The sequence below is a fragment of the Buceros rhinoceros genome, unplaced genomic scaffold, assembly GCF_000710305.1.
Source record: "Buceros rhinoceros silvestris isolate BGI_N320 unplaced genomic scaffold, ASM71030v1 scaffold17861, whole genome shotgun sequence".
Taxonomy (NCBI): Eukaryota; Metazoa; Chordata; class Aves; order Bucerotiformes; family Bucerotidae; genus Buceros; species Buceros rhinoceros.
Genome location: NW_010392689.1, coordinates 487 through 16,604, shown reverse-complemented (window position 1 = coordinate 16,604; position 16,118 = coordinate 487). Strand labels below are relative to the sequence as shown.

The window sequence follows — 16,118 nt, the reverse complement described above, 5'->3', positions numbered from 1 at the left end:
GAGCGGAGAAACAGCTCCTCTCCCGCAGCGCCATGAAAACAATATCAGCATTGATTGCCTCTGGTTCAGCACATAAAAATAAGTTATCAAGAGGACATAGCCTGGCCCCGTTCCATGTTCGTCTGCGCTGCGCAGAACATCAGGCAGCTACAGGGAGCTTTCACTTAAGGTGGTTTCTCCCCCCTCCCCAAGCAGGAACGATAACACCATGATGGTGTGCTAGCTCAGAACGACAGCTCACTGAGCAGATAAAAATAGAGCAAAGATTCCTTCACCTCCCTGAAAAGGAAAACACAACAAGCATGAAAGACGCCGATTCCCTCCTTCTTTAAGGAAGCAACACTGGAAACCAGTATTTGAAGTTTATTACTTCCCAAAAAAGAAAAATGGCTTCATCATGACACCATCGTTTCACTTCCCTCCTGTCCACAGAGCAGCCCTGTGCAACGCCCGCGTGCCCACCGCAGCGGCGAGGCCATTTCCCATGAGGAAGCTAGAGCTGCCCTGCCACCCTGCAGCCTGCCGGCAGTTCAGGAGAGGGTTTTTTTTCCCCGAGTGTGAGCCTCAGACACCACCATTCAGTGAAGCCCAGTCCCATGGCAAGGAAGACACGTACGAACCGCGGGTATGTTTGACTGCGACGGGAACTTGCCTGCAGTGATTTGAGGAAAAGGTTTTCCTGAATTCGATTCTATTAGTAAGCCCCCTGTAAGTAACTCCAGGGAAGCACCCGTTAAGCAGTGTAGAAGTGGGCAGGAACTCCCGCGTTACATGCTGAGCACCAGTTATCCCTCTAAGCCAAGAGGCGACTAGCCAGAACCTCTTCCTGAAAGACACATTTCCCAGTAGCTAATTAAATTAAACTCTAAATTCGGGAGTTCATACTTGCTCTTCAACCGACCTGTTTTGTCTCGGCAGTTGCTGGGATGGGGGAAAACGCATCACATTACTATATACAGTCAGTCTTTCTGCGAGCAGACACCGAGCCTGAGTGGCAAAAAGCCTGTACGAAAATGCACGTTTGCTGCAGAACTCAACCGGTCACTGTTTGCCAGGAACGACATCGGAGTAATCTTTTAATACTCCGGCCAAGTGGTCATTGTGAGTCTTAAAGCGGCGTTTCTTCTGAGAAGCGGGTTTCTTCCTCCTCTGAATAGGAGCCTGCAAGAAGAAAGAAACAGCGGTCAGAAGATCTGCCCTCCAGCTGCCACACCGGACCTGACGCGTGACGCTGCACTCGTCGTCACTCCCCTGAAGCAGAGCCCTGCTTGGAGCAGGGCTGGGAGAAGACCCCGGGGACACAGCACGGTCTCTGTAGCCCATAGTAAAGCTGGTGTTTAGAAGTGAAGCGTCCAAATGCTCCCTACAGAAGCATTTGGTAGGTGTAGCTACAGGTACAGAAGCAGCTACAGAAGCAGGTACCTGCCCCAAAATTGGTCTGCAATTAAGACACTTAGAGCATATAAGGAACCCATGAGGAGCGTCTCCATGACAACAGGTATTACAGCATCTCGAGCAGCGACCAGCACAAACCAGGAACAGGCCCTGGGTGGAAGGGCTCTCACGGAAGGACAGTTTGAAGCCAAGTGCAGCAAAGACGATGCTGTGGTAATCACTAACCAGAGCATATCACATCCAAACGATGTCAACCAAACTGGTTGGAAGCCGGGCAGAAAGCAGCTCTGGAGAGCTTGCAGCCGTGTTGGCCTCCCAGTAAAACACCAGCATATCGCACCCAGCGTGGAGAACAGCGTGGGTGTGGGGGGAGGCACGTTACGCGGCTCCCAGCAGGATCTCAAAGCTAATTAGCAAAAAAAGGGAAAAAACCCCACCCCTTCTCCCTTCTTCTACTCCCCCTGTGTGGCACAGCTTCAAGCAGCAGCTTCCACTCTGGAGCTTGCAGGGCTTTCTGGCATTTGTCCTCTTCTTGATGCTGCCTGGATTACACTGGCTCAAGCGAGTTATAAAAGCACTGACTGCTGGCTACAGCCTTGTTTTCTGCAATCGGTCACACTTCCCTGAGCTACACCGAGCAGCTGCGCGCACGCTCGCGACACCGCGGGGTCAGGGCGGGGGAACCTCCTAGAAAGATCTGTAATTTGTGTCTCTTACTATTCTCTTTGGTCCAGTTTCTTGCATGGAAGAAATACCCTGTCGTTTCAGATACTCTTCAATCTTCTCCTCGTCCATGGAATCCACGGGAATGCTCCTCCACAGCTTCTGAAATTCTGAAAGGCCAATCAAACCTTAGTTTTACGAGGAGAAAAGCCAAGCCCCGGTGAACAAAGCCCCCCAACTTCACGGAGTCTCTCTTTTTGCCCAGCAGCTCGATCGCCACGCAGACTGACGGCTGTGTTTTACTAGCCTCGGTTCACCAGATCGTGGTGAAGGGTAATAACTAACCACAAACGGCAACTTCATTTACACGTCTTCAGCTGCCGTTGTCTTGGGAGACTTGTCACCTCACAGGCCAATTTACGGAAGATTCAAGACATTTGCTTCAGCGGCTTTAAGCTCATTTATCACTGTAATGTAATACAGACCGTGGCCGCACAGACAATAAATCACTGAAATTCCTCTGGTGTTAAAAAGAAGCGAGATACCTTAAAAGCCACAGCAGCAGGAAAAAAGACAGAGACAGCGAGTCTTAACGAGAGCAGCTGCCATCTGCCCGCGCGCTCTCTGCCTCCCGTGAAGTTCCGCAGCGCCTCTGGAATGCCTTCCCCAGGCAGCGGCTGGTACGACCCTACCTCCCTTCACTCCCCAGGCACTCGCTTAGAGACACCCTGTCAGCAGGTCGGGCTCACAAACTATAAATAAAACACGAGGCGCGCAGAGCGACGCAGGGCTCCATTTCCCCCTTTATTTCCAGATAAATTTAGTATACCCTTGTCAAAACAAGCACAACTTCTGCGTGCCTAGGAAGCTGTCCTACGCCGCAGGCGGTGGAACGCTCCGTGACGCGCTGACGCGGATACGCCGGCTCCAGACGCGCTGCGACAAAAAGGCGCCGAACAAAAGGCGTCCGTACCAGACGCGGCTGCTGTGCGCGGACCGATTCCCTTCCTCACGCGCCTTGTTTGAAGCCATTTTTGGCAATACGGCGTTTTTGAGGGGAAATCCTGCCCAAAGGCCACTTTTGTTACATAGCGCTGAGCCCGTTGCCCAGACAGGCCACGCAGCGCAGCGGGGGCACCGGGACGGTGGTTCCAGGTGACCTAATGCATGGGCTGAGACCACAGTCAAGACACTCTGTCTGCTCATCCATCTTGAGGGCGATCCCGGGCTTTGGGCAGAGCTCGCGGTGCCTGCTTTCACAGATCAGCTCTCACCTCGCCCTGCTGCGGCAGGTGGAGGAGGCTGTGCGAGGATCAAAGCTGAACGCGCAGGAGAGGGATTGCTCAGCCATGAGCCCTCGCAGAACATACTCTTTCAAGCTGTTTCTCTTCTGTTCAGGCCCCCCCACTGCTACCAAGGCAGGTGACGTGTCTCTTATCAGAGCTCGTGACATACGGACAAATATGCTCTGGTGCAAAAAAGAAAAGGCTGAAAATAGGTGCTTAAGGTTAAACTGGCCGGCGTTCTTCTGAGGAACAGGAGTGAAAAATTAAACACTAGAAAATAAACGGTCAGCTCTTCGGGGATCCACGCGGGCAGAAGCACAGATCACAGTTAATGTCTAATCGTGGCGTCTCGCATTTCTTGTGATGCAGCAGTTACAGCATCGCCACGGCCTCACATTCCCCTTTTACACTTGGCCAAGAAACAGGAACGTAACAGTCCCCAAGAATCCAAACCGCAAAGCTGAAATGGACTTCACATCCAGGTAACGTAATCTCGTAATTGGCCCCACCAGAGCCACTGCGCAGCTCCATTTAGAATCTCCTTCGTAAATCAGGCTGCGCTCAGCGCTACTGCTCCCACTGCGGTAGCGGCAAAAGCACCTTCCCATGCGAGGTTCCACGTAGGGCTTTAAAATACCTTCTTGCCTAGGAAAGGGGGAGTCACAACAGCTCCCCACGAGGAAATACTCCATATTGAAGGGGATCAGAAAAGTGATGCAACGCGGCACCAGCCATGGAGCTAAAGGAAGAGAGCGAGCAGCCATCTGGCTAGCAGCGAACCACTTCACGTTACCTGTCAGATTTATTCAGGAGTCTCCAAGGACTCTGCGCCCCTCAGCCAGCGAAAGTTTAGACCTTGGGAATACGCTCCCTGAATTATTGTGACACCTCTCGGCAGCGTAAGAACCGATGGGAGAAGCTCTCAAGGAACAACAGCCAACAATGCCAGAGCGTTTGTAGCTCTGGCATTTCTGCACCTCCACATTCCTGCAGCGCACGTAACCATTACAATGACGGAGCGCACTCCATTTTCCTTCTCCGTGTCCTGTCAGCCGCCAGGTGATCTTTACTCTGAAGTTTGACAGAATCCACACTACTCACAGGCTGCTCCGGACATTCCCCGGGTGATTAACACTCTTCCTTTTCGTAAACGCTTACGCTTGAGGAACAAAGTCATGGGTAAATGGCAGCGCTGTGACTTCAGCGCAGCTCATCCCGCACTTCTGCCTGCCTCACCTGCTCCTCCAAAGAGGTTGAGATGGCTTCTGGAGATAAACCGGTAATAAAATCTGTTTGGGTTAAAAACGCTTCACTGCGCTGAGCCAAAATCGGAGCACAGGACAAGCACAGAAGGGCAGAAGGGAAGAAGCAACCGAGTAGCGGGGAAGATGGAGTCCTGCTTTGAACAGTCCCAGGGAACACTGTGCTAGATTGACACCGGAAGGAAAAGGTGCTTGATAGTAAGTCTGTGATGCTCCCGGACCACCTTGGAATCTGCAGCCAGAGCTGTAAGTTTTCCCTGATCCTGAGCAATTCGTGTATCATGAAATTCAAGAGGCTTTAGCCTTTCTTTAGATCTCTTCAGAGGTGCTCAGGAAGACTATTAAAACCAGGTATTATTACATTTTTAAGCAATAAAACACTTCCCCTATGGCACTCAGACACGGAAGACACCATCTGTCACAACTGGAGTGGCCTTTGGGTGCCCGGCCGGCATGGGGTACAAGCTTGGTTCCCAGGCTCAGCGCTGAGCCCCAGCTTTCCTTGGCCGAGGCACCTGAAATCTAGCCCAGCTTTTACAGACGCTTTCAGCTACGCACCACTGACAGAAGATTAACGAGTCAGGAAGCCAAGAAGGAACACATGCAACCCGAACCCTCCTTGGCTCGTCGCAGAAGAGGAAGAACAAAAGCTGTTCCTCACTGCACAAACCTTCGCCGCTACCCCTGAGATGGCGATACGCAGAGGTACCGCACCGCTGCTGCAGGGCAGGGGGGGCTGTTTTCGAAAGGGGAGGAAGAAAAGCTTGTTCAGCCGTCAAAACAGCTGCAGCAAGGGAAGGGGTAGGCGCTGCCAGAGCATTCCTCCCACTTTGAGACAGCAGCTCCAAACTGCTCCTCTTTCTCCTCTGATGGAGCTCAGAGCGATGGGAGAGGACGCCTGACTTTTAGACGGTATTAATCCCAGGCAACATGTGTTTGAAACTGGAGAGTGTCATACGGCGGAGTCGTGCTCCGAGCAGCGCAGAGCCCTGATTTCTAAGGATAAACACTGAACCAGAAACATATTTTGAACTGTCATCAGCTGCAAGATCAAAGCGCCTGACAGCACTTGCTTCGCAGTCTTCTAAAAACCTCGTTTTTTGGTCGAGATAATGAGCTGCACCAGCACTGCTAACGCAGGAACGTGTCATAACTCATCCTGTACGCAGACAAATCTGCCAGTGACTCCCTCAAAGACACGCTGCTGGTGCTCTGGAAAGAGTCGCGAAGCAAAGCTGCTCGGGAAGGACAGGTTTTCTTCATCCCAGGCTGGAAAAAGCACCCGTGCCAGCTGCAGGAAGTGAGGGAACCCACTCAGGGGTGTTGTAAGAGCTGTAACGTATGCAGGCAGTTCGCGACAGAGAAACTATTCTTGTCCCCTCTTAGAACAAAGCATCGCCAGCCGCATGGAAAGAAAAACCAAAACCAGCAGGAAGAGGACAACAAAAGAACAAAAATCACTTTCTGCTGGGATGGGAACGTGCTGCCACCTGCGGATGAAAGGGAGGAAAGCAAAGCAAACCCACCCTGAACGTGCACATGAGATGCCTCCATCAGAGACCCCACAGCCTTAAGGGCTGCCTTCACCCGGAGACTGAGCCAGGCAGCTTCACCACTCTGTGTCAAGGGGATTTAGAGGAGGTTTTAAAACCTTTTCCCCCCTTTGATAGCAACGGCTTGTTCCTAAACCCAGACCAGTGCTGGGTGTGCTAAAACACCATGTACTGTGTACCAAGAGTCTTGGGTGTATACTGGCTACCTGATGTGGAGCTGGCAGCTGTCTCTCACTACAACTTCATAAAACGAGCTCTTTTATTAAATTTTACTGTTAACCCTGCAGTTATTACAAACTAAGAGCAACAGGGTAGAGCTCTCCCTCTTTTCGGGGAAAAAACTGCCCAAGAAGCAGCAATCACCAAATTGCGACTGTAATGCAACCGGTAGCTGCTAAAAACTTAATTCTGTTCCATCTGTGGCTTCTCATCATGTTCGCCAAAATAAACTGAAAAAAACCAAAACAAACCCAAACCCAACAAACCTGCACCCAAAAGCTGTTCTTTTGGGGGTTTTTTTGGCTGCCCTTTACACAACAAGATGGGTTAGTCACAGGTGATTTTTAGTCCGTTCTGTACGGCTACACTTGAAGAGAATTGTTGTAATCTCAACTGGTGCCACACTGGATACTCAAATTGGTGCCACGTTCCAGTGTATCCGTTATCAACCAGAGGATATTAACGCTGAACTCATTCTCTCGTCTCGTTGGCCTCGTGTTCATATAAACCACTCCCCTGACATCTAAATATCCCTAATATTTCACGCCCGCCTTAGACCGCCACACCTGAAGACTGCTTATACAATACAGGACAAATTCAAATCAACTATCAAATGGAAACAAACACCTACCTTCATCCACAGAAAACTGACAGCTCTTGTCATTGTAGAAAAGTATTTTCTTCTTATCAGGGCGACTAACAAAGATGATCTGGTCCCCTAAAGCCTCGAAAACAAATGCAAAAGAACAACTCAAAATCGCTTTGCTTGCAAGAGTGAGGACTGCAGCTCGATCAACAGACTCAAAAAGCACACCACAGCGGAGCAGCAGCACAGTAACCGGCCGTGAAAAGCACCCACGGCGCAGGCTGACAGTCAGGACACTAATAAAGGGGAGGGGAGATAGAGGGGACTGAACTCAAGGTATAAAAGCTGGACTGCTGAACGTCTACAGATGGAACGTGGGAGATGAAGAGTCTTGTGAGAAAGAGCTTTGACAGCCATGCCGAGATATCAGGCCACACCTGAACGGACAGGGCGGAGCACGGAAAAAGCTGCATCTCCTGAACGAGCTCTTGAGAACAGAAACAACTCACGAGCAGATTCGCTCTTGGCCTCTCGCTCCCCTTTGAGAAGCTGAGGAGAGGGGGTTCCCTCAGTCACAGACACGAGCTACTCACCTTGATAGCCTTCTGCGCGTTGGGCAGCCCTTCCTCGATGTCCTCCAGAAGGATTCCTCCCAGCCCGCGCTGGTCGTGCTTGTCCAGCAGCCTGAGCAGAGCCTTTTTGTCTTTCAGGTTGTACTTGGGTTTGAAAGCGTACTTCCCATCCACGACTTCAATTTTGGGATTGTTGACTAGAGCCTGTGTCAGGGACAGAAATATTGAACCTTGAAGAAGAGCACACGCTAGGACTTTTTTTTTTCTAGTGTGTTTTTGAGCAGCCACAGGTTACAGCTGCCCATTTGGAGACCGGAGTTTGAACCAAATGCCACCACAAAAAGCACGAAGCAGTGAAGGCTTAACAGCCTTCCCTGAAGGTCTTTGGGCTCTTTCCTGCAGCAGAAAGCCAAGCTACGACCTGAGCAAAACCAGGTAGGCCAGTCAAGTGCAGGTATATTTACATCTGTGCACATATAATTCAGGTTTATCACAATCCTTTAATTAATATCTAAACACGCAGGGCTTTTACCTCGCTCATTAACCATTGTTTCTGCTTGAGTCCAATATCTAAATGTTGTGTTTCATCCAAAATCTCTTCTAGGGTTAACGGGTGCGTATCACCACGCTGGTGCCGAGTCTGGAAGAGCAAACAGCATCTATCAGAGCTCTCTATTCATTTTATTCAGTGACTCCATTATCATAAAGTAACCAGAATTGGTGTAACGGGGTGACAGCACAAGCTGTGTAAAACCAGGACAGACACAGGAGGGGGGACAATTTAGGGGTTTTGAGAATATGAGGGGAAAAATATTAGTCAACAACTTAAGACAAAGTCATCTGTCAAGTTTGTTTTGGGAAACAGCTGGTGAATCCTAAAAAGCTGACAGCATCTTCAAATTCCCATTTCTACTGTAAACAAACAGCGTTATCCTGGATTTAAGGTGACCTGGAATAATTAGGGTTTCAGTCATGGAACAATCAGGTTACTGAGAGCATTCGGAATTTAACAGGCAGCTCCTGGAATTCGCACTCTGGAGCGCGAGCATCTCACTAAAGGATTTTGGAGTTTGAAACACGCAGCTACCAGTCTTTCAGCTACCACAGGAGCATAACTAACTCGAGTATTACTCCAAAACATTCAAATTCCACATCGAAACGCCGTACCTTCATGTAATTCACGATCTTCGCCAGGACTCCAAACTTGTAGCCAGAGCCTCCCGAAAGGGCTTTCAAGTTAAACGATCCATTGCTGTGATCTACGAAAGGAGAAACCAAACCATCCATTAGCCACTAAACGAGGGTATCCACAATGCCCTGTTGGCTCCGCACTCCATCTCGTTCTCACTCTACGCCCGTAACCTTCTAGAGTTACAGCTATGAACAGAAACGAGCCGGGTTTGTATTAAAAAACCCCATAAATTCAAAATTTGGAGCGTTGCACCACTGGAACAAGCCAGAATCCCCTCTGTGGCCGCACCTGCTTCTGTCTTCACGTATGGTGAGGTTTGCTGCGGTGTAAAGCCTGATTCAAAGATTCTCACGAGGTTGTTAACGAGCCATCAGCACATTAAAACCACCACCAGAAGCCACAGGCCCATTACCAGCATAACGCTGCTCCAACTTAATGGTTGGAGGCCCAACTTCGCCGGCCTTTTGGCTGCACCAGAAAAAGGACCTTTCCTCTTTGTCACCACAGGAATTTTTAATCCACTGGTGCTTTTCCACCCGCATTTGACAGGGCAGCAGGTATCTCAGATACCGAGCTCCTATTATTTCTGTGGAAAAATCAGTCCAGGGAGAGAAAAGGACAATCGAAGTTACGGAGGGGTTGGAGCGGGTGCTGAGCAGAGCTGCTACGCAAAGTCTTTGCTCTGAGTGGTGATGAGGAGGAGCGGAAGGGCTCAGGGGTTTGTGGTGGGGAAAAGAGACAGGAAAAAAGGTAAAAAAAACCCCCATCATATTCTAGAAATGCACCTGAGCTGTTAGACAAAGAGCCATGGCTTCAGGCGATCCGTTTCCACATCTGTCTCACTTCTGAGCTGATCTGCCAGGAGGCTACAAAGAGGGAATTGTGGATGTGGCCAAATTTCAAACACATCCACTTTTGGTAATTATTGGGAAGGCTTTACTGCAACTGGTGCTGATACAGTAGAAACCATAATGCTGAAAAGAGGAGGAAAACAAGAGCCAGCTCCCCCTGCAATCAGCTAGAGGGACTTCCCCCGACAGGGTCCTCTCTCATCGTTAAGACGACTCATCATGTATTCACTCTGTCACCTGAATCAAGAAGATTATCGCGTTTAATCTGCCCGGCCGCAGCCCGCTGCAGTTCAGGACAGGCAGATCTCACCCTGGAGAAGCTGGAGAGCTGCAGATATTAACACTTCAAACGTCACCGAGGGACCGGCCGCTTTCCAGCGCCACTGCCGCCCTCCCAGAGCTCCTCCGCTAACCAGCTCACCCCGCGCGCAAAGACCATCCCAAAAATGAGAGCAGGAAGCGGGTCCTCCCTTACTCCAGACGATAACAGTCAAATTTCTGAATGATTCACTGCTGGCGCCGAGGGCTTGATGCAAATGAGCGTAAAGGAAGTTGTCAGCAGCATCCTGCTCTGGCCAATGGCAGGAAAGCTCCATCTTGGCTGTGCCATAGGCTGCTTAAAAGAAGGGACCAGAGCAGCGCTCCGTCAGCATCCTCTCAGACAAGAGGTAGGTGTGGATCCTTTTATAACATTGTCTTAGGTTTAGCTTGATTACTGAAAGAAATTATGCCTGTAGCCTCCCAGCCTGGAACAAGCTGCTTAGCAGCAGAGCGATTTTTCTCTGGCTTTAGCAGGATTTTAGCCCGCCCAACGCAGGGGAGCTTGCCTCGCGCTATCAGACAAGCACTTTCACCATCTGTGCACTAATGGAAAATTGATGCCCACCCCACCTCACAGCAAAGCTCATACGCCGAGCCAAGAGCCAGTAAACAAAATGGGTTTGGTGTTTACCGGGGAGGAGGGTGCTCGCTTCCTGCAGCCCTGCGTTCCCTCTAACCGACTCTGTATGTTTTTATAGGAATGACAGAGAAAGGATTTGCCTTAAAACAAAGACAGTTAAACCTGGAACGTGAGAAATGGATCCCCTAACCCTTATCAGTTTAGCTGCCTAGAAGAGAGAGATCTGTGTCCGTGGATGCGCTAGAAACCTCTCCTAGACATTTGCTGTGTTAGGGTAGGAAGAAAATCCGGCTGCCTTTTATTTCCCTCGTAAACAGGGCAGCAGCGACCGGTGCAATCCAGGCAGGCAGGTCAGAATCCGCCCGGGATTTGTAAATGCTATTACCCCGAGATGCCTCTTCAGCGGTTTCTTAAGCAGGGCTTCCTCAGCACCGCCTTCAAATGGGCTTTGGCCAGTCATTCCCCTCTGCTCCCTCAGCATGACTCCAAATAAAGCTGTTCCTCTGCAGCGTCTACAGACGACAATGCCTTTAAATTAAAACCCCATACCTATTACAGCAGCTCATTAAATATTGAAGTCCCTGCATTCTGGACAGGCACAAGAGCTGAAGTGCTATTGATTCTGATCAGACTGGCTGAATTTAAAGTGTGCCATTACAACAGAAGCAAACCTGTGGGAAACCAGACCATTTTCTGTCAGCTTTCAAGGACTCCAACCTCGTTAGCGCCGCGTTAATTCTGCAGGCTCGGCAACGGCTGCTTCAGTCTTGCATTTTAATAATTACTGCAGCGAGCAGCTGCTATTTATCCACCTCGCCTCACTCAGATCTCAGGAGAGCGTCATCCTCCTCGAGAAGCATGAGCCACCCCCAGCACGGGGCGGGTTTCCTTCCCAGCCCACCACCACGCCAGGACCCATCTCCGCTCAGGAGCGCTTTTAGCTGGGGTTTGCTCTGTAAACTTCTGTTTGAGAAAAAACCCCAAACAGTTTAATTAATCCTGTCCATCTCAGCCATGCTGTGTGTGTTCAATCACAGATTTGTTTATTCGATTACAAATCTGTGTATTCAATTACAAACTTAGGAGAGGAAACAGTTACTGCAACCGCGCTAGTAAATGTCCGTATCAAATGCTAACGCGAGGTATCTATCTTCCCAACAACAGAGCTCCTGTTTCCTTCTAACGCCACTAAAGACAGAACAATAAAGAACAAAAGGTCTAATATCTGAACAAGAAAATTAAGACAGAAATCACAAGCTGGTTTGGCTGCATCATCCTGGTTTTCACAATACCCTTTTTTCTAATAACAACACAAAAATAACCACCGGTGCTCCGACTGTTCAAAGTCCTGTTTTTCCACAAACGCTGAAAGAGCGCTGAGGGCTTTGACGCCGTGCAAGCACCAACCTCGAGACAGGTCGCTGAAACCACAGCGGACCTTGAAAACTCCCTTTGTAACCTTTTTGTCTTGGCGTCTACTTGCAATAAAGAAGCAAAGCGCTCTCATGCCAGAGTAACTCACCCCACACGAGGCAGGCGTGGACCAGCCATCACCGAAATAAACCTTCCAGCCAAATCACAAAGTCGTAACTTTGGGGTTTGAGGCTTTTGTGAGCAAACAGAGGCACAAGCACTTAGCCTGAACTTAAGTTCTTACATTTGGGATAAAAATCACAGCGTGTCCTTGATCAAGAGGGTCCTCAACAGCTTTGTTTTTCTGTTTCAGCCCCCAAACCCGTGAGAGCGACCGCGCCAGGCAACTCCTCAAGCATGGCAACGCTCAACACCACTCACTGGAACGAGACGACGTCCATCTCCCAGTATCTGGGCTTTCAAGTGCAAAAAATCTACCCTTTCCACGACAACTGGAACACTGCCTGCTTCATCATTCTGATCATATTCATCTTTACCGTCGTTTCGCTGGTGGTGTTGGCTTTCCTCTACGAACTGCTGGACTGCTGCTGCTGCGTGAAAAATAAAACCGTGAAAGACTTGGAGAACGAGCCCAACCCCGTGCGAGCGCTGATGAACAGCTTCCGAAAGCGTGAAACAGAGGTGGTGTAGGGCGGAGGACTGAGCATCAGCACCCCAGGAACGCCTAACACTGTGAAGAAGGCCTCTTGCACCTTACGAATGAGCAAGTCAAATACTGGTTTTTAGTTCTTTCACTTAGCAGGAGGATGATCTGTGGCAGCGTTACGGGGGAAGAAAAGATTTTTGGTTGCAAACGAATTTTTGGTTGTTTGTACTTCCTTACTAGCGTAGATCTTTGTCTACCTGAACAACAAACGTGGCCTAACCCATAAAACTCTGTTGCTGAACTAGAGAAAACCTTTCTGAAAATGCTCAATGATGCGAGCGTACAGGGTGCAAAGACACAGCGGTGTTCTCCCGCCTCCAGCCACGCAGAGACAGGAGAGACATAGACGGGGTGAGAAGGAAGATGCAGGGGGGATGGGCTGAATGGCAAGAGACGCCATGAGAGAGGAGAAGCTTGTGTCAACTCTCGCCTTCGGCGGTTCTTCTAATGAGGGGTTTCTCGCTTTTAGAAGAGAGCGTGCTGGGAGGAAAAGTCAGCCAACTTCATCCCTAAATAGTCTTTTCTAACCTCGTGTGGTACCATTCGACTCTTTCCTCCTCCCCTTCTTCAGTTCCAGCGAACCGCTCGCCCCTCGCTTTGTATTCAACCTGTTCAGCAGCTCCGGATGCCGAGACGTGGCTGACCCGCTACCTTCAGAACTCCCCCCTCCCCTTCTTCAGTTCCAGAGAACCGCTCGCCCCTCGCTTTGTATTCAACCTGTTCAGCAGCTCCGGATGCCGAGACGTGGCTGACCCGCTACCTTCAGAACTCCTGGTCCCCCCAAAGCACACCGCAGTGCTACTACGGTCTAGAGGGAACAGGGACATTCTTCTGCCCCACAACACTGCATGGGGTCAGGCGTGCTGGATATATCATCCCCGCCTTCACTTAACTGGAGCTGACCGACTTCTCGCCAAGGGGCACGAGCAGGCGGGTCGCAGACCTCACCAGGTGTCAACATGCTGCGCAAGGGAGGCCAGGCCAGTGTCAGCCTCGCGCGGGAGGCGGCAGGGGGGGAGCAGAGCCAGGGGATATATCATCCCCGCCTTCACTTAACTGGAGCTGACCGACTTCTCGCCAAGGGGCACGAGCAGGCGGGTCGCAGACCTCACCAGGTGTCAACATGCTGCGCAAGGGAGGCCAGGCCAGTGTCAGCCTCGCGCGGGAGGCGGCAGGGTGGGCGCAGAGCAAGGGACGACTTCATTTTGCACAAGAAAACCTCTGCTTGCTTCACCTTCTGCTTCCCACAGAGCTCACACTCATGCCTTCCTCTAGCTCACCACATCACTTCCCTTCCGCGGCTGCGTGCAGCTGCAGTTTTTGCCCCTCTGCAGTCTCAACACCACCCACCGCCGCTGCAACTGTTCGTCTCCGATACGCTCGTTGCGGTGAAGTTCCGCCGGTACCAGACCCATGGGCAGAGAATGCTTTTAGCTGGAAATCAAACTCTAAGCACAATTAACAGAAGCTGACACCCCAGGCACAACACGACGTCGGATTCACGCCAAGATGTACGATGAAGAGTGTGTGAGCGATGGTAACGCCTTCTGCTGTGTGTGACAGCCCTGAGAGGCCCATGTCCTCCTCGGGAGAGGCATGAGTAGCCATCGGGACGCTCTGATTTAATTAACGTGCCTCTTTCCTGAAAGCAAATGCTCCCAACAGCCACAGGACTGCTGGCCGCTCGCAGCGCTCCTCCCACACACTCCTCATCACCACACACCAGGAGGCAGCTCGCAGCTTGCCTCCGCTGTGCCGCCTTCGCCTTCCCGAGAAGCCCACGCAATGGAAAGCCTAGGGATTCATCCCAGCAACGGGCTTCACGGGTCTGTACAGGGGGCTGAGCACCTCCACGAGGAAGAGGAGACAAGGATCTCCCCTGGCACAGCCCTGGAGCCACAGGATTTGTTCCCATGTCTCCACTAAGTCGCGAAACAGCTCCTGGAGATTTTGGTCTTGGTTATGAGACCATCAAAGACCATTAAGATAATGTCTAAGAGCTCAGCCACAACTTACTGTTCGCTAATAAAAGAAATAAACGGATGTGACCCATTTGGCTTATTTTCCAGCTACTGTTCTGAACCGGGTAAACGAGGCAGATCTCAGTTTTTACCGATAACTGTAGCGATAACTATTCTCACTATCATCCCCACGACAAACTGCCACGCGCAGGCCAGATTTAGCACGTCCTGACAGGCACCTCACAATAAAAAGCAGCTCTGGGGGCAAAGGACTTTGAGTCTGGGGCAACCTGTGCTGCTTAACCCGCTCAGTCCCTTGCCAGCCCGACCACTCCGAGCCAAGCCCTACCAGCGAAAGGGAGGACGTTGGTCCGCTCGCTCCTGCAGCGGGTAGTAAATTATTTTTCCTCCATCCTTGCTGCTCCTGCAGTAATTAATAAGTGCTCTCCAGGGGAAAATGAAAGGAGGCCGAACTCATTCTGCATAAAAATGTTGTAGAAACCCCAAAACCTTTCTGATGCTGTCTGGAACGAAGCCAGCAGCATGAAAGATGAAGCGTATTTCCTCGCAGCCACACATTCTGTCGGTGTAAGGTAATTGTCTGACAGCTGCAAAAGCACTTCAACACTCACCCTACAAAACCACAGCAAAGAAATGATGTTTTCTTTGTCTGCTCTGCTGCTTGGCCACGTATCTACTCAAGTGCTCCAGACCACACTCATGTTTGAGCTGTCCGCCCTCTTCCTGCCCACTCGTCCCTCTTCCCTAGCAGACCTCTCACTCCGGACACATTTAGGCTGTTCACATACAACTTTATTTTATTTGGCGATGGCAGCCTGGTCTCCCTTGATTTATTTCAAAACATCTGGCAGATAACTGCATTCAGTGCCCTGAGAAGCTGCAGGTACACAGGCACACTTCCTGCTCTTCCCCTTGGACAGAACACGCTTGTCCTTGATGTTCTGCCGCATTGTTTTTCACTCTATTGTTTCTTCAGGGTAATCAAAAAGAGCCTGCAAAGAGTTTGCACCACCGGGCATTCGGTGCTTCAGGGACTCCTGGTGTGATTTGACCTTTACGGAGTGGAGCTGAGAACTGTCAGTGCTTTCAGAGAACCAAAAAGACCCCCCGAGCATAAATCCTCTCCCTGCTTCTCTGGCCCTTCGCTCACGCTGTTTTGGCGCTGCTTTATTTGATATTGAGAGATGCCAGGGAAACGCTGGAACTCTTGACCGAAGGCCCAGTGTCCACGAATAAAAATGAGCTTGCAGGTGAAAGGAGGAGGCCTGCTAACCACAGCACAGCAGCTAAACAAGGTGTAAGTCAGGAAATCCACCTCACAGGTGGACAGCCTAAGACTCACAGCTCACAAAGTTAAGTTTTAGGGGCTCTCCTGCCAGCAAGACAAAGGAGAAAAAGAATAAGGGAGCAGTGATTCTTCCGATTGGTCAAACGAGCCACGGGATGAGGCCTGACATACACACATGGTGGTAAAAGTGGTTTCTCCCCCTCTGCGCAAGTGAATTTCTTAACATAAGGCAAACATTTAGGAGAAAAATTGACAACAGCCACCAGCAGAACTCCCAGACAGAGCGGT

At 50.5% G+C, this 16,118-nt stretch overlaps 2 protein-coding genes across 2 annotated transcripts in view; one reads left to right on the top strand and one right to left on the bottom strand.

Moving 5' to 3' along the window:
- Positions 1-708: 708 nt before the first annotated feature.
- The window catches only part of GTF2E2 (general transcription factor IIE, polypeptide 2, beta 34kDa), a 15,804-nt gene continuing 394 nt past the window's right edge, over positions 709-16,118 (bottom strand). Inside the window, exons 2-7 of the mRNA XM_010144590.1 lie at positions 8,704-8,795; positions 8,069-8,176; positions 7,558-7,740; positions 7,010-7,103; positions 2,113-2,228; positions 709-1,161 (exon numbers count right to left, since the gene is read on the bottom strand). Of these exons, the coding sequence (XP_010142892.1) occupies positions 1,042-1,161; positions 2,113-2,228; positions 7,010-7,103; positions 7,558-7,740; positions 8,069-8,176; positions 8,704-8,795 (713 nt within the window). The 3' untranslated portion in view covers positions 709-1,041. The remainder of the gene's footprint in view (positions 1,162-2,112; positions 2,229-7,009; positions 7,104-7,557; positions 7,741-8,068; positions 8,177-8,703; positions 8,796-16,118) is intronic.
- Positions 12,251-12,544, top strand: SMIM18 (small integral membrane protein 18). Its single transcript, XM_010144589.1, has one exon. It carries the CDS (start codon positions 12,251-12,253, stop codon positions 12,542-12,544), a length of 294 nt encoding a protein of 97 aa, XP_010142891.1.